A 16,857-nucleotide genomic window follows, 5' to 3' on the forward strand; every position below is an offset into this window, starting at 1 on the left:
TCAAACACCTTCGGGATGTATTGGAACGCCGACTGCGAGCCAGGCCTAATCGCCCAACATCAGTGCCCGACCTCACTAATGCTTGTGGCTGAATGGAAGCAATACCCCGTAGCAATGTCCCAACATCTAGTGGAAAGCCTTCCCAGAAGAGTGGAGGCTGCTGTTGCAGAAAAGTGGGGACCAACCCCATATTAATGCACATGATTTTGGAGTGAGATGGTAGACAAGCAGGTGTCCACTTACTCTTGGTCATGTAGTATATTTTTCAACCAGACTTTTTAGATTGGTAGACAAGGGGTGTTGATGAAACCGTTGATACTGTAGAATAACAAATTGTTAGAGGGAGAGAGGATGGAAAGAGAGGGCAAAGGAGGAGAGAGGGTAGATGAGAGTTGAGAGGACAGTCGAGGGGAGTGAAGAGGGACAAGGAGATGGAGCAGAGGAGAGCGAGGGTAGGGAAAGGAAGAGCTCCCATGCCAGTGAGAGTATTTCAATTGGTTTTGCTCGACTTTTCAAATCAAAGTTTGAGTTGCGATTTCTTATCCGGGGCTGTAGGAGCCAAACGGGTGGCAACATCACATGACCACGGAAGACAAGCTGCAGCGAGTACTGAACAAAACAGAATGCAGAACAACATCCTGTTTACCAACATTAGCTAGCCAACTTATTGCTACATATTTGTTTTACACCCCTCCGGTTCATTGCAAGATAAACAGACAGAAGAACACAGGCGGATGGAAGAACAGACAGACGGGAAGATAGCCAGGCGAAGGGAAATAAAATGTTTATTTTTGTTACAGTTCAGTAGGCTCCTCTGGATGAAATCACGCATATTCATCATCCAAGGGTTTTCATACAGGATTCACCCAATAACAATATTACCAATCAATGTAGTGCTCAATCATTAGTTACAGCAAATTCTATTTGAAAAAAGTAACAAAGCAAAAAAGACTCTACAATATAAAGTAGCATGGTAAACATTGTGTTCATTCCTCCAATCAATCACAACATGGCCCCGCTAAAAACACTCCGGATGTCATTCGAATGGCACCCTACTATTCCATGTAGTGCACTACTTTTGACCGGGATCTATAGACGCCATTTGGGCCACATACTTTATACTCTTAACCTTAGTTAAGTTCTCCAGCGACATCTCAACAGAAGAATTGGTCCTGCGTTACAAATGGCACCCGATTCCCTACATAGTGCAGTCAAAAGTACATAGGGAATGTAGGGAATAGAATGCCATTTAGGACACCATTTCTTTTTAAATAAACTATTTGGGGAATATAATATTTTGCTTTTATATGCTTTGTATTGATAGTGGTTGTAATCTCTCAGATTTGAAGAAAATCTCATTCAAGAAATCTATCGTTACGTTGTCAGAAGTGGTTCAAGCATCAGTGACGGTCCATTCTTTGTATACTGTAGCAATCAGATTAAGACTGACGTGGAATAGAGAAAACAGTAGAAAGAAAAGTGAAAAGAGAAACAGGACTCTCAGAAAGGCATTGTATAGTACACATGAACAAAGAAAAAAAATGTCATGCGTACTTTCTAAGACCAATATCAGAAAAGCACGTCTTCCTACTGTATATATACTGTACCTTTTTCAACGTACCACCAAGACATCATTAACATCTTCTCTAGAAAATATTTGTTGGTCCTGTGTGAACAATACATTGCATGGATGGTATATCTGCATAGACTAATAGGGCATATCCCAAATGGCACCCTATTCCTTATATAGCGCGCTACTTTTGACCAGGGCCCATAGGAGTCCCCAGACTTAACTAGTGCTCCAGCCCTACCCGTACTCTCTCCACATAGTCAATTGTTCCGTTCACAGTTTGGTCGCATCCAAAATGGCACCCTGTTCCCTTAATAGTGCACTTTTCGTAGTGTAGAATACATTTCTAATGCACTTGAGACATTGGGTGCCATTTGAGATTTGCCCTTTGTCAGTACCTACGTTAGTGTTGGTTGGCTGCTGAGGTTCCAGTCAGTCACTACATCCTGTAACTATCTCTGTACTGGGGGTTGCCATGACAACTACTGTAAACAAACAATAGCGGGCCATCCTACGTGGTTCTGACAGGACACCAGGCTTGAAGACAACGTAACACTTTAGGACAATGGCCATCATACATAGAGAACAGCTATTTCATTAAATAAAATGAGAAAAATATATAGATAGTGTTTTGTTTTTGAAAAAGGCTAGTGTTGTCTTGTTCTTCGTTCCTCTACAAACACGGTGCTGCAACAAGGCTAATAATACATGTAGTGGATGTCAATCATTAAATTGTTGTCAACCATGTCCCCCTGATAATCTGGCTGAAAGCTAAAAGGTCTGGTTGGGAACCACTGGTCTAAACATATATCCCTCCTCAATGATTTTTAATATGTACAAATACAATATCCATCAAACACCACCAAGTAGAGAATAAGAGGAGGGTTAGTTCGTTCTCTGTGGACAGTCTGTGTTCCTCTTTCCCCCCGCCCCTTTGTGTCACGAGGTACCCAACCACCTACAAGCCTCATTGGTTACTCAGAGCAGGCTCCCTGATGACCAACCAGGAAATCAGTGAGGATTTGATACATGATCCAAAAATAATTCAAAGCGAGAAGGTAGATTTTAAGGACTAGTGGTTATAAATGGCAGAGTGGCTTCCGTCCAAAATGGCCTCCTATTCTCTAATGCACTACGTATGGTATAGGGTGCCAAATGGGACACGTCCACACTATGGGAGATTGGTTTGGCAAGTTAGCATCTCATGTCTGAGAGTCCCGATGGCTCTCTCCAACAGCAGGGTGCTCGATGGTGACGCCGTCGCTGGGTTGTCTGGTAACCATGCAGAGTTAGTTAGCAACGCCGTTGTCAAGAAGACGCGGCGTGCAGCGTCCGATCGCACACTCCTCACACACACTCCTCAGCTGACATCAGGAGAGGGTTGATGTACTCAAACCCTTCAAACTCCGACTGGTCGATCTTCTTCACTGCATCGCTGCAAAACAGACAGGAAACAAACAGTTATAGGGGAGACATATGACGACATTGATCAGTAAGTAAATCGCTTCTCATACCACCACCAACTAATCTAGTAAACTGAACAGCCATCATAAAGCATTGATTTAAATGATCCATGAAGAACGACGGACGGGCGGACAGACAGAACGACAGACTGTATGGGCCCTGGTTAAAATTACACTGAACCAAAATATAAACGCAACAATTTCAAAGATTTAACTGAGTTACAAGTTCACATAAGAAAATCTGTCAATTGACAAACTCATTAGTCCCTAATCTACGAATTTCACATGACTGGGAATACACACATATCTATTAAAAAAATAAAATAAAAATAAATAAAAAAGTTAGGGGTGTGGATCAGAAAAGCAGTCAGTATGTGGTGTGACCACCATTTGCCTCATGCAGGCTGTTGATTGTGGCCTGTGGAATTGTTGTCCCACTCCTCTTTACTGGCTGTGCGAAGTTGCTGAACATCGGCGGGAACTGGAACAGTGTCGTACAGGTCGATCCAGAGCATCCCATACATAGTCAATGGGTGACATGTATGGTGAGTATGCAGGCCATGTGTTCAATTGTCTGTCGCTTTTAGATTAAGTCAAGGGTCTGAATACTTTCCGAATGTCCCAGAAGAACTGGGACATTTTCAGCTTCCAGGAATTGTGTACAGATCCTTGCGACATGGGGCCGTGTGATATGAGGTGATGGCGGTGGATGAATGGCATGATAATGGGCCTCAGGATCTCATCACAGTATCTCTGTTCATTCAAATTGCCATCTCTAAAATGCAATTGTGTTCATTGTCTGTCACTTATATCTGCCCATAACATAACCCCACCGCCACCATGGGGCACTACATTCACAACGTTGACATCAGCAAACCGCTCGCCCTCATGACAACATACACGATGTCTGCCATCTACCCAGGACAGTTGAAACCGGGATTCATATATGAAGAGCACACTTCTCCTGCATGCCAGTGGCCATCGAAGGTGAATATTTGCCCACTGAAGTCGGCTACAATGCCAAAACTGCAGTCAGGTCAAGACCCTGGTAGAACATGCAGATGAGCTTCCCTGAGACGGTTTCTGACAGTTAGTGCAGAAAGTCTTCGGTTGTGCAAACCCACAGTTTCATCAGCTGTCCGAGTGGCTGGTCTCAGACGACCATGCAGGTGTTGAAGCTGGATGTGGAGTTCCTGGGCTGGCGTGGTTCCACGTGGGCTGTGGTTGAGGCCGGTTGGACGTCCTGCCAAATTCTCTAAAACGGCATTGAGGCGGCTTATGGTAGAGAAATGAACATTCAATTATCTGGCAACAGCTCTGGTTGCCAATTGCAAGCTCCCTGTGGCATTGTGTTGTGTGACAAAACCACACATTTTAGAGTGGCCTTTTATTGTCCCCAGCACAAGGTGCACCTGTGTAATGAGCATGCTGTTTAATCAGCTTCTTGATATGCCACACCTGTCAGGTGGATGGATCTTATCTTATCTTAGCAAAGGAAAAAATGTTAAAATGTTAACCAACAGCGAGGTAAACAAATTTGTCCACAAAACTCTAAAAATGTCTAGAATCTTATTTCAGCTCATGAAACCAACACTTTACATGCTTGTTTCCATTTGATGTTCAGTACAGTTCACTATATATGGTACCATTTGTTCTTAACTGACTTGCCTAGTTAAATAAAGGTACATTTGGGACGCATCCAGAGACAGACAGATACTCACTCATCATCAGGCGTGAGCTGGATAGGCTCGTTGGTGAATTGGGCGTCGAAGTTGTCTAGTCCAAACTCTCCTGAGATGTTGGGTTTGAATGGAGGAACCACCTGCTTCTGCTCCATCTGAAACAACAATGCAACGAGGTCAGAGGACACACACACACACACACACACAGCATTGAGGTCAAAGAGACATCCACACACAGTGCATTTGGAAAGTATTCAGACTCCTTGACTTTATCCACATTGTTACATTACAGCCTTATTCTAAACGGATTAAATAATCTACACACAATACCCCATAATGACAAAGCGAAAACAGGTTTTTAGAGATTTTTGCAAAGGTATTAAAAATAAATACATTAAAAAAAGTATTCAGACCATTTGCTATGAGACTCGAAATTGAGCTCAGGTGCATCCTGTTTCCAATGATCATCCTTGATGTTTCTACAACTTGATTGGAGTCCACATACGGTAAATTCAATTGATTGGACATGATTTGCAAAAAGGTACACACCTGTCTATATAAAGGTCCCACATTTGACAGTGCATGTCAGAGCAAAAACCAAGCCATGAGGTCGAAGGAATTGTCCGTAAAGCTCCGAGACCGGATTGTGTCGAGGCACAATCCGGTGTAGGCCATCATTGTAAATAAGAATTTGTTCTTAACTGACTTGCATAGTTAAATAAAGGTTAAATAAAAAATAAAAATAAAGATCTGGGGAAGGCTACAAAATAAATGGCTGCAGCATTGAAAGTCCCGAAAGAACACAGTGGCCTCCATTTTTAAATAGAAGAAGATTGGAACCACCAAGACTCTTCCTAGAGCTGGCCACCTGGCCAAACTGAGCAATTGGGGGAGAAGGGCCTTGGTCAGGGAGGTGACCAAGAACCCGATGGTCATTCTGACAGAGCTCCAGAGTTCCTGTGTAGATGGGAGAACCTTCCAGAAGGACAATCATCTCAGCAACACTACCAATCAGGCCTTTATAGTAAAAGGCGCATGACAGCCCACTTGGAGTTTGCCAAAAGGCACCTAAAGACACTCAGACCATGAGAAACAAGATTCTCTGTTCTGATGAAACCAAGATTGAACTATTTGGCCTGAATGACAAGCGTCACATCTGGAGGAAACCTGGCACCATCCCTACAGTGAAGCATGGTAGAGGCAGCATCATGCTAAAGGGGATGTTTTTCAGTGGCAGGAACTGGGAGACTCGTCAGGATAGAGGGAAAGATGAACGGAGCAAAATACAGAGAAATCCTTGATGAAAACCTGCTCTAGAGCACACAGGACCTCAGCCTGGGGCGAAGGTTCACCTTCCAACAGGACAACGACCCTGAGCACACAGCCAAGACAACGCTTCGAGACAAATGTCTGAATGTTCTTGAGTGGCCCGGACGTGAACCCCGATCTAATATCTCTGGAGAGACCTGAAAATAGCTGTGTAGCAACACTCCCCATCCAACCTGACAGAGCTTGAGAGGATCTGCAGAGAAGAATGGGAGAAATTCCCCAAATACAGGTGTGCCAAGCTTGTAGCGTCATACCCAAGAAGACTCTAGGCTGTAATCGCCGGCAAAGGTGCTTCAACAAAGTACTGAGTAAAGGGTCTGGATTCTTATTTAAATGTTATATTCTCAGTTTTTTATACTTTGCAAACATTTCTAAAAACCCGTTTTTGCTTTGTCAATATGGGGTATTGTGTGTAGACCAATGAGAAACAAGAAACCTATTTCATTAATTTTAGATTAAGTTAAGGGTCTGAATACTTTCCGAATGCACTACACAGCTGGATAATCTTGTTTAAAATAATGGATATGAAGCGACTTAGTCAACATAGTCCAGCAAGCACCATGTTACAACCAAATGAGCCTTATTTACAAAGTAACGTACAAATTCCCCTGAAAATAGTTTAGAACCATTTTAAACCACAGGAAAAAATTATTGCACCAAAAGCCAATCTCTCTCCTCTGAAGCTGTGAGGCAGCCTGTGGATCAGCGGAAACTCCATTGTTAAGTCAGAACCCAAACAGACAGGCAGCCTGCAGGGTGTTAACCCAGCACTACCACCCCCTGGAGGTAGAAGAGTGCAGGGCAAGGCTACAGGTTACGTGTGAGGTGAGACTGAGCGGAGGGGGAGCCAGCTCAGACAGCCAGTCAGCAGACAGGGTAGACCCTACTGGGAAAAAAGAGGTCAAGCTGCTCCTGACCTGGCCTGGATGCCTGTCTGGAGGCCAGCCTGTCTGTCTGCTGGATGCCTGTCTGGAGGCTAGCCTGTCTGTCTGTGTCAGGTTGGAGTCAATTCCTTTGAAATTTCCCCAGCATTAGGACAATAACACGTTTCTGAATTTGAACATTGAGGTTAGCCAAATACTCTTAATTCTCTGGTGGTGACCCTCTAATTACAACAGAATCACTGTGACACTGGCCACTTAGTGCTGACTTTTATAGTCCAGGAATAAACTTAATCTGGGTCTGGAAAACCTGCCCTTAGAGAACCGATACAGCCATGGTTAAATCAGATTGGCCCTTCTGTCTGCCTGGTGGGGAAAAAATACTTTCTGGGCTTGTCTAAGGTGATGACCCTCAACTATGACATACTGTCTGGAGGAGAGAATCACCGTGACCCGCTGTGATTGACTTTCACTTGTTGACTAGCTTTTTGCTGTTTTCTTTTAAACTATGTGGAAAGACAATATGAGAGTTGATTTCTCACGGTCCGTCATTCGCGTTTAAGTACATTTTCATTGGTGAGAATTCTGCTTCTGCTGCTTTGTTTGAAAACAATGATCTCTATATATCGGTCATGATGCTCCATCTCACCTAAACACTAGATACAGTAGGACAGATGGAGACAGAGTTGCATTAAAGAGAGAGATAGAAGAGAGGGCAGCGAGAGATAGAAGACAATGACTCACAAGGTCCCAGTCTACGTTTCGGAAGAAGGGATGACCCATGATGTCAGCAAAGCCCGTCTGGGGATGACAGCCTAGCCTCTCCTTAGGTTCCTGGGAAAAGAGAGAGAGAGAGAGACAGGGAAGGAGGGAAAGAGGGGAGAGAGAGGAGGGATAGATAAACAAGGAGTTCAAGAGCATAGATATGAGACAGACGAGGAGAGGGAAGGAGGATGGAGAGAGGAAGGAAAAGGAGAATAAAGGTTCATTACATCATGGTCAGAGGGCAACGTGACATGACCTTGTTAGGATTGAAGTGTGTGTGTGTGTGTGTGTGTGTGTGTGTGTGTGTGTGTGTGTGTGTGTGTTACCTTGTTGAGGAAGCCCTTGAGAACGCTGGCAGCTTTGACTGACAACGACCGAGGAATCCTGATCTGTTTTTCCAATATTACTACAGAGAGGAGACAGAGGATATTAGTCCTGTTATTTATTGAAACAGTTACTTAGTTAGGACCTAACTAACAAGGAAACAAAGTCATATTTAGACACACATTATCCTAGCGCACTCCCAGGAAGTGAACAAGTGCAAGCTCGTTGGAGAGTAGGGTACTAGAGAATAGGACCCAGCCATCCAGTAGGTCAGCTGTTATATAGAGATGTGTGTGAGTGTTACTTTGATCTGTCTCATGCCCCTCTCCCCACCGGTGTTATTACTACCTCTGAGGGTTTAGAGCTTGAGGTAGTCACAGGTACTTGGGAGTACAGCTAGATGGTGCACTGTCCTTCTCTCAGCACATATCAAAGCTACAGGCTAAGGTTAAATCTAGACTAGGTTTCCTCTATTGTAATCGCTCCTCTTTCACCCCAGCTTGTCTTTTCAGTTCGCTGCAGCTAACGACTGGAATGATCTGCAACAAACACTCAAACTGGACAGTTTTATCTCCATCTCTTCATTCAAAGACTCAATCATGGACACTCTTACTGACAGTTGTGGCTGCTTTGTGTGATGTATTGTTGTCTCTACCTTCTTGCCCTTTGTGCTGCTGTCTGTGCCCAATAATGTTTGTACCATTTTTTTGTGCTGCTGCCATGTTGTGGTCATGTTGTGTTGCTACCATGCTGTGTTGTCATGTGTTGCTGCCTTGCTATGTTGTCGTCTTAGGTATCTCTTTGTGTTGTCTCTTGTCGTGATGTGTTTTGTCCTATATTTTAATATTATTTATTTTTAATCCCAGCCCCCATCCCCGCAGGAGGCCTTTTGCCTTTTGCCAGGCCGTCATTGTAAGTAAGAATTTGTTCTTAATTGACTGCCTAGTTAAATAAAGGTTAAATAAAAATACAAGAATACAAAGTAGTTTGAAGTATGGTGTGTGTGTGTTACCTTGGAAGAGGTAGTCTTCAGTGTTCTGGTCTGGGTTGTCGGAGCTCCCTACGATGTCGAAGGGCGACCGTCCAGCCATCATCTCAAACATCAGCACCCCCAGCGCCCACCAGTCCACACTGAAACCTGAACCCACACAATTGATAGAAAGTCATTCAAATGCCTTAGCCTTACATTTCAATATAAACACACATAAGATAACATTCTCGTAGTGTGCAAACGAGGATGAGCGTGGATATCTATAACGACATGCGAATAATATAGTCTTCTGCTTCTGAATCTGAAGCAAATGTGCATTATTTGGAGCAGACAGTCTTACCATAGTCCTCTCCTCTTAGTATCTCGGGGGCGATGTAGTTGGGGGTTCCACAGAATGTACTGGTGGTGTCTCCTGGCCTCAAGCCCTCCTACAGAGCACAGGGAGCACAACAGTCAGCACACACATCTCATAGCATAGAGGCATTAACACACAAACACCTCAGAGCTTTACATGGCATTAATACACGCGCGCACTGTGGTGCCATTTTTCTGCTTTACCAAATGAGGAGAATTACAAACATCACACACCAGTCAGAGTTATACTTAAACTACATCTTTTTTTTAATAAGAGCTTTGCAATAGCATTTTTGACTTTCAATGATGCGCCATCTCTAATGAACCATTGAAAAAGTACCAACAGAAAAGTACAAAGATCTTTTATAGCCAAGATACACCCCTCTCAACTTACACTGACGAACCACAGATCTTAGGAACAGTTCACAAAGAAAGACTTTTTCTTAAGAAAGGAGTATCCCGCAGCCAGATAACATTCACTATTAATTATCGTTGAGTTTGGTCCCTCAGACGAGGTTCTAATCTCGTTCCTGGTACTTCATAGTACAAAAACACCAACTCCTCCAATGGCATATATCAATTATCAACTCTAGATACTCCCATCTCAAGAGGGGTCTTGACCCCACTCCTGGACAAGCTCACTGAGGGGAATGAGCCTCTAGGTCATACACTATCCCAGCATAAGTGCAACATCAGAGAGGACATACAATGTTTCCAGACACTGACATACACCTCCCCCCAATGGGAAAAGGAGGGAGTGACTGGCACACAGGCATTGTGGAGACAAGTAATTAGTTCCCCATTAATCACACCATCCCTTCACATGGTTTAAGAATAGGTAAAGACACATTCACATATGAAGACAATGTTCCATTCTGTCCTCTTCCCTTTCTGATATTCTGCATAGCACCAGGGACATGTGAAAGACAAGCCTGACCTCTCCCCTCTCTGGGCCCCAAGTGACTGAGCCCTAGCTGAGGGAAAAGTGACACTGCCAACACTATAGTCCAAAAGGATACATTCTAATGACAAGTATCTCACATAAGCATATTATGTCAATGAAACATCTTAATTATCTATGTTACCCAACTAATTCTGATTCATCCGCCACAAAACACAAAAAAAGATACAGAAACACACAGGCATAAGCACGCGCACGGACAGACCCCCCCAACACCCACCTTGCACATGCCATAGTCAGTGAGTTTGATGTGTCCCTCGGACTCCAGCAGCACGTTGTCCAGTTTGAGGTCTCTGTAGATGATGCCTCTCTCATGGAGGTAGTTCAACGCCAAGCTGATCTCTGCTGAGTAAAACCTGACAAAGAGAGAGATGGAAAAGAACCGGTCAGACTCATACACACAGATACATCACTGCCTAAGAGCTACACAACTAATCACCAAGCTCTTCATCAGTCGAATTTACGGGTGTTAGAGACCACAAACAGAAGAAAATGTGCTAAAACAAGAAGGGACTACCAGGATTTTCAAATTGCAAAAAGTTCTGTTGCGTACCCTAGTGAACAACATAGCAAGACATCATTGTTCAAACCTGGCGTGTTCCTCAGGTAGCTTCCTCTGTCTCTGCATGTGGAACATCAGGTCTCCTCCGTTTACATACTCTATGACAAAGAACAGTCTGCTCTCAGTCTGGAAACAGGAGTGAAGCCCAACTAGGAATGGGTGGTTGGATGCCTGCTCAAACACGTGCTTCTCTGTCTGGACCCAGTCAATGTCCTACAACACCCGGGAATAACACACACAGGATGCATTTGGAAATTTGTGGACTTAAAATCATATCAAACACTTAAAAAAGCTAAATAAGCAGACATAACCAGGCAGCTATCTGAAGAGAACAGACAGACAGAGTGAAAGAGTGGATGTGACAAGAGTGAGCGAGTGGTGTTGACAGATCTCGATTGACAGACAGGTAACAATAGGTCAGGACAGAGCAGCCTCTCAGACAGAGAGGACGGATGGCACAGCTGATTGATCAGGTAGCGCCTGTCAACGTGTCAGACCGAGTGTGTGTGTTTCTTCAGAGTGTGTGTGCGCGCGCATGTGTCACTCCGTCTGTGTGTGTTTACCTCATCGTCGTTGACCAGCTCCTTCTTGACCACCTTCATGGCGTAGATCCTCTCAGTCTTCTTGAGTCGGACCAGCAGGACCTTCGCGTAGCTGCCCCGCCCGATCACCCTCAGCAGGTCAAAGTCCACCAGACCCAGACTTGACGCTGACTTCCCCGTGTCTCTGCTGCTGCGCGCCTACAGGACGGAGGGATGGACAGAAATAGGCATGAGATCAAACGGACAGGCAGACAGAGGGAGAGACAAAAACTGACGTGAGACAAATAGACAGGTGGCCATCACTCTCCCTTACAACAACGTTGGCAGCAAACACACTTCTCTCACTCACACACAATCGCAGTCCATCTTCCTCACCTCTTTCTCTTCTCCGTTGTAGTTTAGACTCTCACTAGAATCTCTGTTCTGAGGACCTGAGAGAGCGAGAGTGACAGAGAAAATGACAAAGAGAGAGTGACAGATGGGGGGAGAAAGAAAGCAGGAGCAGTCACATATCCTCCCAGACACTAGAGGGCAGACCTGCCAACATTGAATCATTTTTATGAGTACCACTTCAGCGGCACCCCCAGCGCCGCGGACCCCTCAACGGTGCGTGTGACACCCACACCGCACCTTTTAAACCCTAATGATGTTGGCAGAAGACTGCCTCAGTAAGAATGGTAGGCTATAGACTTAAGGGTACTTGGTAATTGGCTACCATTCATTCAACATGCCTTGTTAATTGGTGAACTGACTATTATCACATCATTAGCAGCCTACTGTTGACACAGCTCTATCAATAACATACGCCTGCTAATCTTTAACAGTCCAACATAGCTTTCTGTGAAGGACGGAATTCGCGGAACAGCTTTCTCTGCCATGTCTGTATCCATCCACGCAGCAGCACGCACTGAACTACTGCAACACCGCACATTTCCTTGTTGGTCAATGTGCTCGTGCTTACTACCGAGGTCAAAGTATGTGTGGGCAAGAAAGTGGAATTGCTTCGGGGACTAAACGCTGTAGCTACAGTAGCTTCTGAAAGTATTCACATCCCTTGACTTTTTACACCCCTTGACTTTTTACACATTTTGTTGTTTTACAGCCTGAGATTTAAAATGGATTCAATTGATATTTGTCATCACTGGCCTACACACAGAACACCCCATAATATCAGTGGAATTATGTTTTTAAGTAAAAAAAAAAAAATGTATGAATAAAAAATGTAACGCTGAAATGTCTGGAGTCAATATGTATTCAACCCCTTTGTTAAGGAAAGCCTAAATAAGTTCAGGAGTAAAAATGTGCGTATAAGTTGCATGGCCTCACTCTGTATACAATAGTGTTTAACATGAAAGGAAAAGTGCAAAGTGTGCGAATACTGCGACACAGATGTGCTTTTGATACAAGAGGTAGGTCTAACATACACGGCAGAAAGACTACTGTTTCCAAATAACCTTGACCGCAATGATCTCTGTTGGGACCTGCAGGTCTCATGCAGCCCCTTCAACTAGAAGCCTATCTTTCCGTATTCCGTACTTCGACCTCAAATTGCGTGCATGGTACGCAAAATGCGTGCAGGTTGGCAGGTCTGAGAGGGGGATACAGAATGGTTAATAGTGTGAATGTTAAAGGAGAAGTTTACCCAAATTCCAGAAACTCCCAAGTGGTTCCATACATTGACACTAGTCCAGGGGTGGTTGCCCTCCCCAGCTCTGTGACGGTGCAGGCCTTTTCTGCTCTGTTGCCAGTGAATTCATGATTCACAAATACGCAAAATGTGGACACATTTGTTGTTTTATTGACAGCGTACGGCCAAATGAGCTATTTCTGTCAAAAGTACTATCGGTTTTGAGTCAAGAAATGTGTACTTTTACACCAAAAACATTTGGATTATTAAATGTAGCCAACTGCCACAGCAACGGAGATGGGTAACAACTGTGCATGTGCTCTCTCGGAGGAATCCCTGCTACGGAGAAACTGCACGTTATTCCCTTATTCACAGATTCAGGGTTTTTTTCAGCAGAGAAGTTAAGACAGCGTAACAGATTAATTATACAAAGTAGATAACTAAATATCAACAACTACAAATATCCTCGTGAATAGCATCCCCCCGACATGTATAGTAAACTAAATTCAATGCATGGGCATCTATGCCCTCACAACTAAAGTCCATTTAGAGAGCATACGCTGAGGAGTTTAAGTCATTCAGTCTGCGTTTCCGCTTGTTTGCTAGCAATAGCAAGAATGACTTGTTTAACAGTGTTGTTTGACAAAGGTATTGATGTGAGTTTCTGTGCGCCTGCTTTCACCATATCAATTGCGGCCGGTAATAATGATCAAAGTCTCTGCGATAGTATGTTGTTTCTTATTGTAGCGGGCCTAGCCATTCACCGAATTTTCCCATGATCTAAGTGCACTCTGGTTGAATTTTATCTTTTAGATTAGAATCATTTATTTCGATTTTTTAAGGTTAACCACATTAATGATTTTGAGATACAAAGACGATATTATAATCTACATTTTTTTGTACATCTTCTTTTTTATCTTCTCTGGATTTTGGAAATTATCCCGTGACCCCATTTTCATATCAGGCAACCCCACACGGGGTCTCGTCCCCTAGTTTGGGAACCGGCTGTGCTAATCTGTAGAGCACCTAGGCCAATGTGTCTACATGTTATGGTGCAATGGTAATAACATAATAAGAACACCTCGAATGTCAAGAATCTGGCTAGGTTACATACCTCCGCACGCTGGTTTTGTGGCTGTCTTTTCTTAAACGAGCCTTTGTATTTTGGCACTGCGCCAGATCCAGTCCATGGAAATACAGTAGCAAGAGCTCTATCTTTAAATATCCATTCTGTCCCCATGCAGCAATGCAAAGTTGGCTGCAGTAGTATTTACAGTGAAAACAGTGACATTTCTAACAACGTAATGAGTCACGTGATCTGTTTTTGCAGACGTTTTAGTACAGGGATAGAGAGGGGGAGATGGCAAACTCCACTGAACTAGTTTCAATGTATGGTATCAATTGGGAGTTTCTGCGTTTTTGGGTAAACTTCTCCTTTAAACGTTCTAATTCAGTCAGCCACCAGTAGAGCACCTGACAGGCCTCAAGGCTGTCTTAGTCCTACTGGATCTAGCTTAGTGACTCAGGTCTAGGGACACGGTCTAAAGAAAGAATTAATTGTGTCAAAATGTCTGATTGTTTATGAGGATCTTAACCCACCAGGGCTAGTTTTCCTTAAAAAGGAAGTGTGTTTGTGTGTGTGTGTGTGTGTTACCTGTCTGTTCTGATTGGTCTAATGGAGTGAGGGAGGCCCCTCTATCAGGCCCCATGATAGGCTCCTAGAAAGAGAGCGAGATGGAGAGCGAGAGAGTGTAAGAGGACACGTTGAGAAATAGTGTGTCTCAGTCCTTTCTTAATGAAAATACAATATGTGTAGGGCCCAGAGTTTTCCGGGACAGGTCACGTGAAAAGACCAAGGTAAAACTCTGGGCACTAAGTATAAGAGACGGCACTGACCGCTCGCTGTTCCTCACCTGTATCATCTGTCGGCCACACTCCACGGTGACCAGTTTGTGACACTTCTTGTGGACCAGCAGTTTGCAGTTGATGCATTTGTAACCCTGTCTCCCCAGACCCCAGATACGGTCTGTGCAGATGGCGCAGTGAGCTCTCTGGAAGACAAAGAAAACAAACCTTTAGAGAGAAAGAGAGACAAAGAGATAGAGGGAAACAGAGACGAAGAGCGAGAAAGTGAAGGAAGAGAGGTATATACAGTATATACAGTGGTTCCTCAAAAGTTTAGAGCCTATGACCATTTGTGGCAGGCTGTGGTAAACTGCATCATTGCACCACACTATCACAAGGGGGAGTTAGAATGCTGACGTATCGGTATCTAAACTGTGGCACAAATTGACGATCCTTTCGTAAATTAATGGAGGTTTGAATGTTTAAGTCAGAGAGTCTCTCTTCTCTGGCACTAGAGTCCTGTATCAGGCAATAACAAAAAAATGACCTGGCAGGTGGTCCCGGAGTTGAGAGAGAACATGGGTAAATACAATTGCGCAATTACACTTGACATGTACACTGACAATTTTCAAAAAATAGGCACAGTGGTATTTTGATTTCACCCCCTCTAAAACAGAAATTATTCTAAATAATAAACTGGCTTTATTTACCACAGTGTGAAAGAGGGATAGCCCCTCTATGCCGAAATTGGACATGATAAAAGTCTGGATTCACACTGCTGACCCAGATGTCTTAGTACTGTCCGAGACCTGGCTTAATAAATCTATTCTAAAATCAGTCTATAGGCTTGGATAGTTATGTTTATCGATGTGACCAACAAAGTAAGGGGGAGGTACAGCCATTTATATTAAAGACAAATGTGGTTACTGAACTAAGGTCTTTACCTAAACCAAAACAGTTTGAGTTTTTAGCATTGAAGCTGCAGTTATCAAAAGCTGTGAACTTAGATTTGATAGGATGTTATAGACCTCCATCTGCAAAAGTAGAATCCCTGGATTCTCTGGCTGTACTGATGCGTGGTTGGGGGTGGGGGGGGGGGGGAATTAAATGGTCCTCATGGGCGATTTAGAATGGGATTGGTTATCTCCAAACTCAGAGGCCATAAGAGGACTGTGCAATACATTACATTTCACTCAAATTATAAATGCGGTTACAAGACTCAATCCAAAAGACATCTCTAAGTCAACACTTATTGATGTTATTCTAACAAACAATCCGCATAAATACTCGGCCGTTGGGATTTTCGCTAATGATTTAAGTGATCATTGTGCAGTTGCTTGCATGCAGACCCCAAAGTGCCCTCTCGCTTCATAGTCAAACAAACTTTTACGCAGTTCTGTGAACTGGGATAGGATTGCGCCTATTCCAGATATCGAAGAGGCATTCTCATTGTGTTTTATACTATCTGTGATAAACACGCCCCTCTCAAAAAAGTACCGGGTAAGAGGTAGAGACAACCCCTGGTTTACAGGGGAATTATCGGATTTGATCCAGAAATACACAAATGGGCCTAAGCCAGAAAGGGTAATTCCCAGACAGAATGGCAGTTATTCAGGGCACTGAAAAATAAGTGTGTCTTGTTAATACGGAAATGCAAATCTAGCTTCTATTACGAATCTACCAAGGCCAACCTCAATAACCCCGAAGAATTGATGGAAAAACCATTAAATCCATGAATGCTAACACAAACTCCTCTGGCCTTCCGCTGAAATTGACCTCAAATTCAATGGATGTGACTGACAATAATAAACTGCTTGACATGTTTAACCTGTGTGGCTCTGGCCTTCCGCCAGCGGAACTCCTCCCACATTCCACTGAAAAGGCAGAGCTCGAAATTCAAAATATATTTTTTAGAAATATTTAACTTTCACACATTAACAAGTCCAATACAGCAAATAAAA

At 43.6% G+C, this 16,857-nt stretch overlaps 1 protein-coding gene across 1 annotated transcript in view; it reads right to left on the bottom strand.

Moving 5' to 3' along the window:
- Positions 1-768: 768 nt before the first annotated feature.
- The window catches only part of prkci (protein kinase C, iota), a 52,472-nt gene continuing 36,383 nt past the window's right edge, over positions 769-16,857 (bottom strand). The window contains exons 6-17 of the mRNA XM_055884160.1: positions 14,965-15,102; positions 14,706-14,769; positions 11,800-11,855; positions 11,446-11,622; positions 10,911-11,095; positions 10,541-10,676; positions 9,346-9,433; positions 9,027-9,152; positions 8,017-8,096; positions 7,670-7,759; positions 4,755-4,870; positions 769-3,005 (exon numbers count right to left, since the gene is read on the bottom strand). Coding sequence (XP_055740135.1) covers positions 2,918-3,005; positions 4,755-4,870; positions 7,670-7,759; positions 8,017-8,096; positions 9,027-9,152; positions 9,346-9,433; positions 10,541-10,676; positions 10,911-11,095; positions 11,446-11,622; positions 11,800-11,855; positions 14,706-14,769; positions 14,965-15,102 — 1,344 coding nt within the window. The 3' untranslated portion in view covers positions 769-2,917. The remainder of the gene's footprint in view (positions 3,006-4,754; positions 4,871-7,669; positions 7,760-8,016; positions 8,097-9,026; positions 9,153-9,345; positions 9,434-10,540; positions 10,677-10,910; positions 11,096-11,445; positions 11,623-11,799; positions 11,856-14,705; positions 14,770-14,964; positions 15,103-16,857) is intronic.

This window comes from Salvelinus fontinalis, chromosome 26, assembly GCF_029448725.1.
Source record: "Salvelinus fontinalis isolate EN_2023a chromosome 26, ASM2944872v1, whole genome shotgun sequence".
Classification (NCBI taxonomy): domain Eukaryota; kingdom Metazoa; phylum Chordata; class Actinopteri; order Salmoniformes; family Salmonidae; genus Salvelinus; species Salvelinus fontinalis.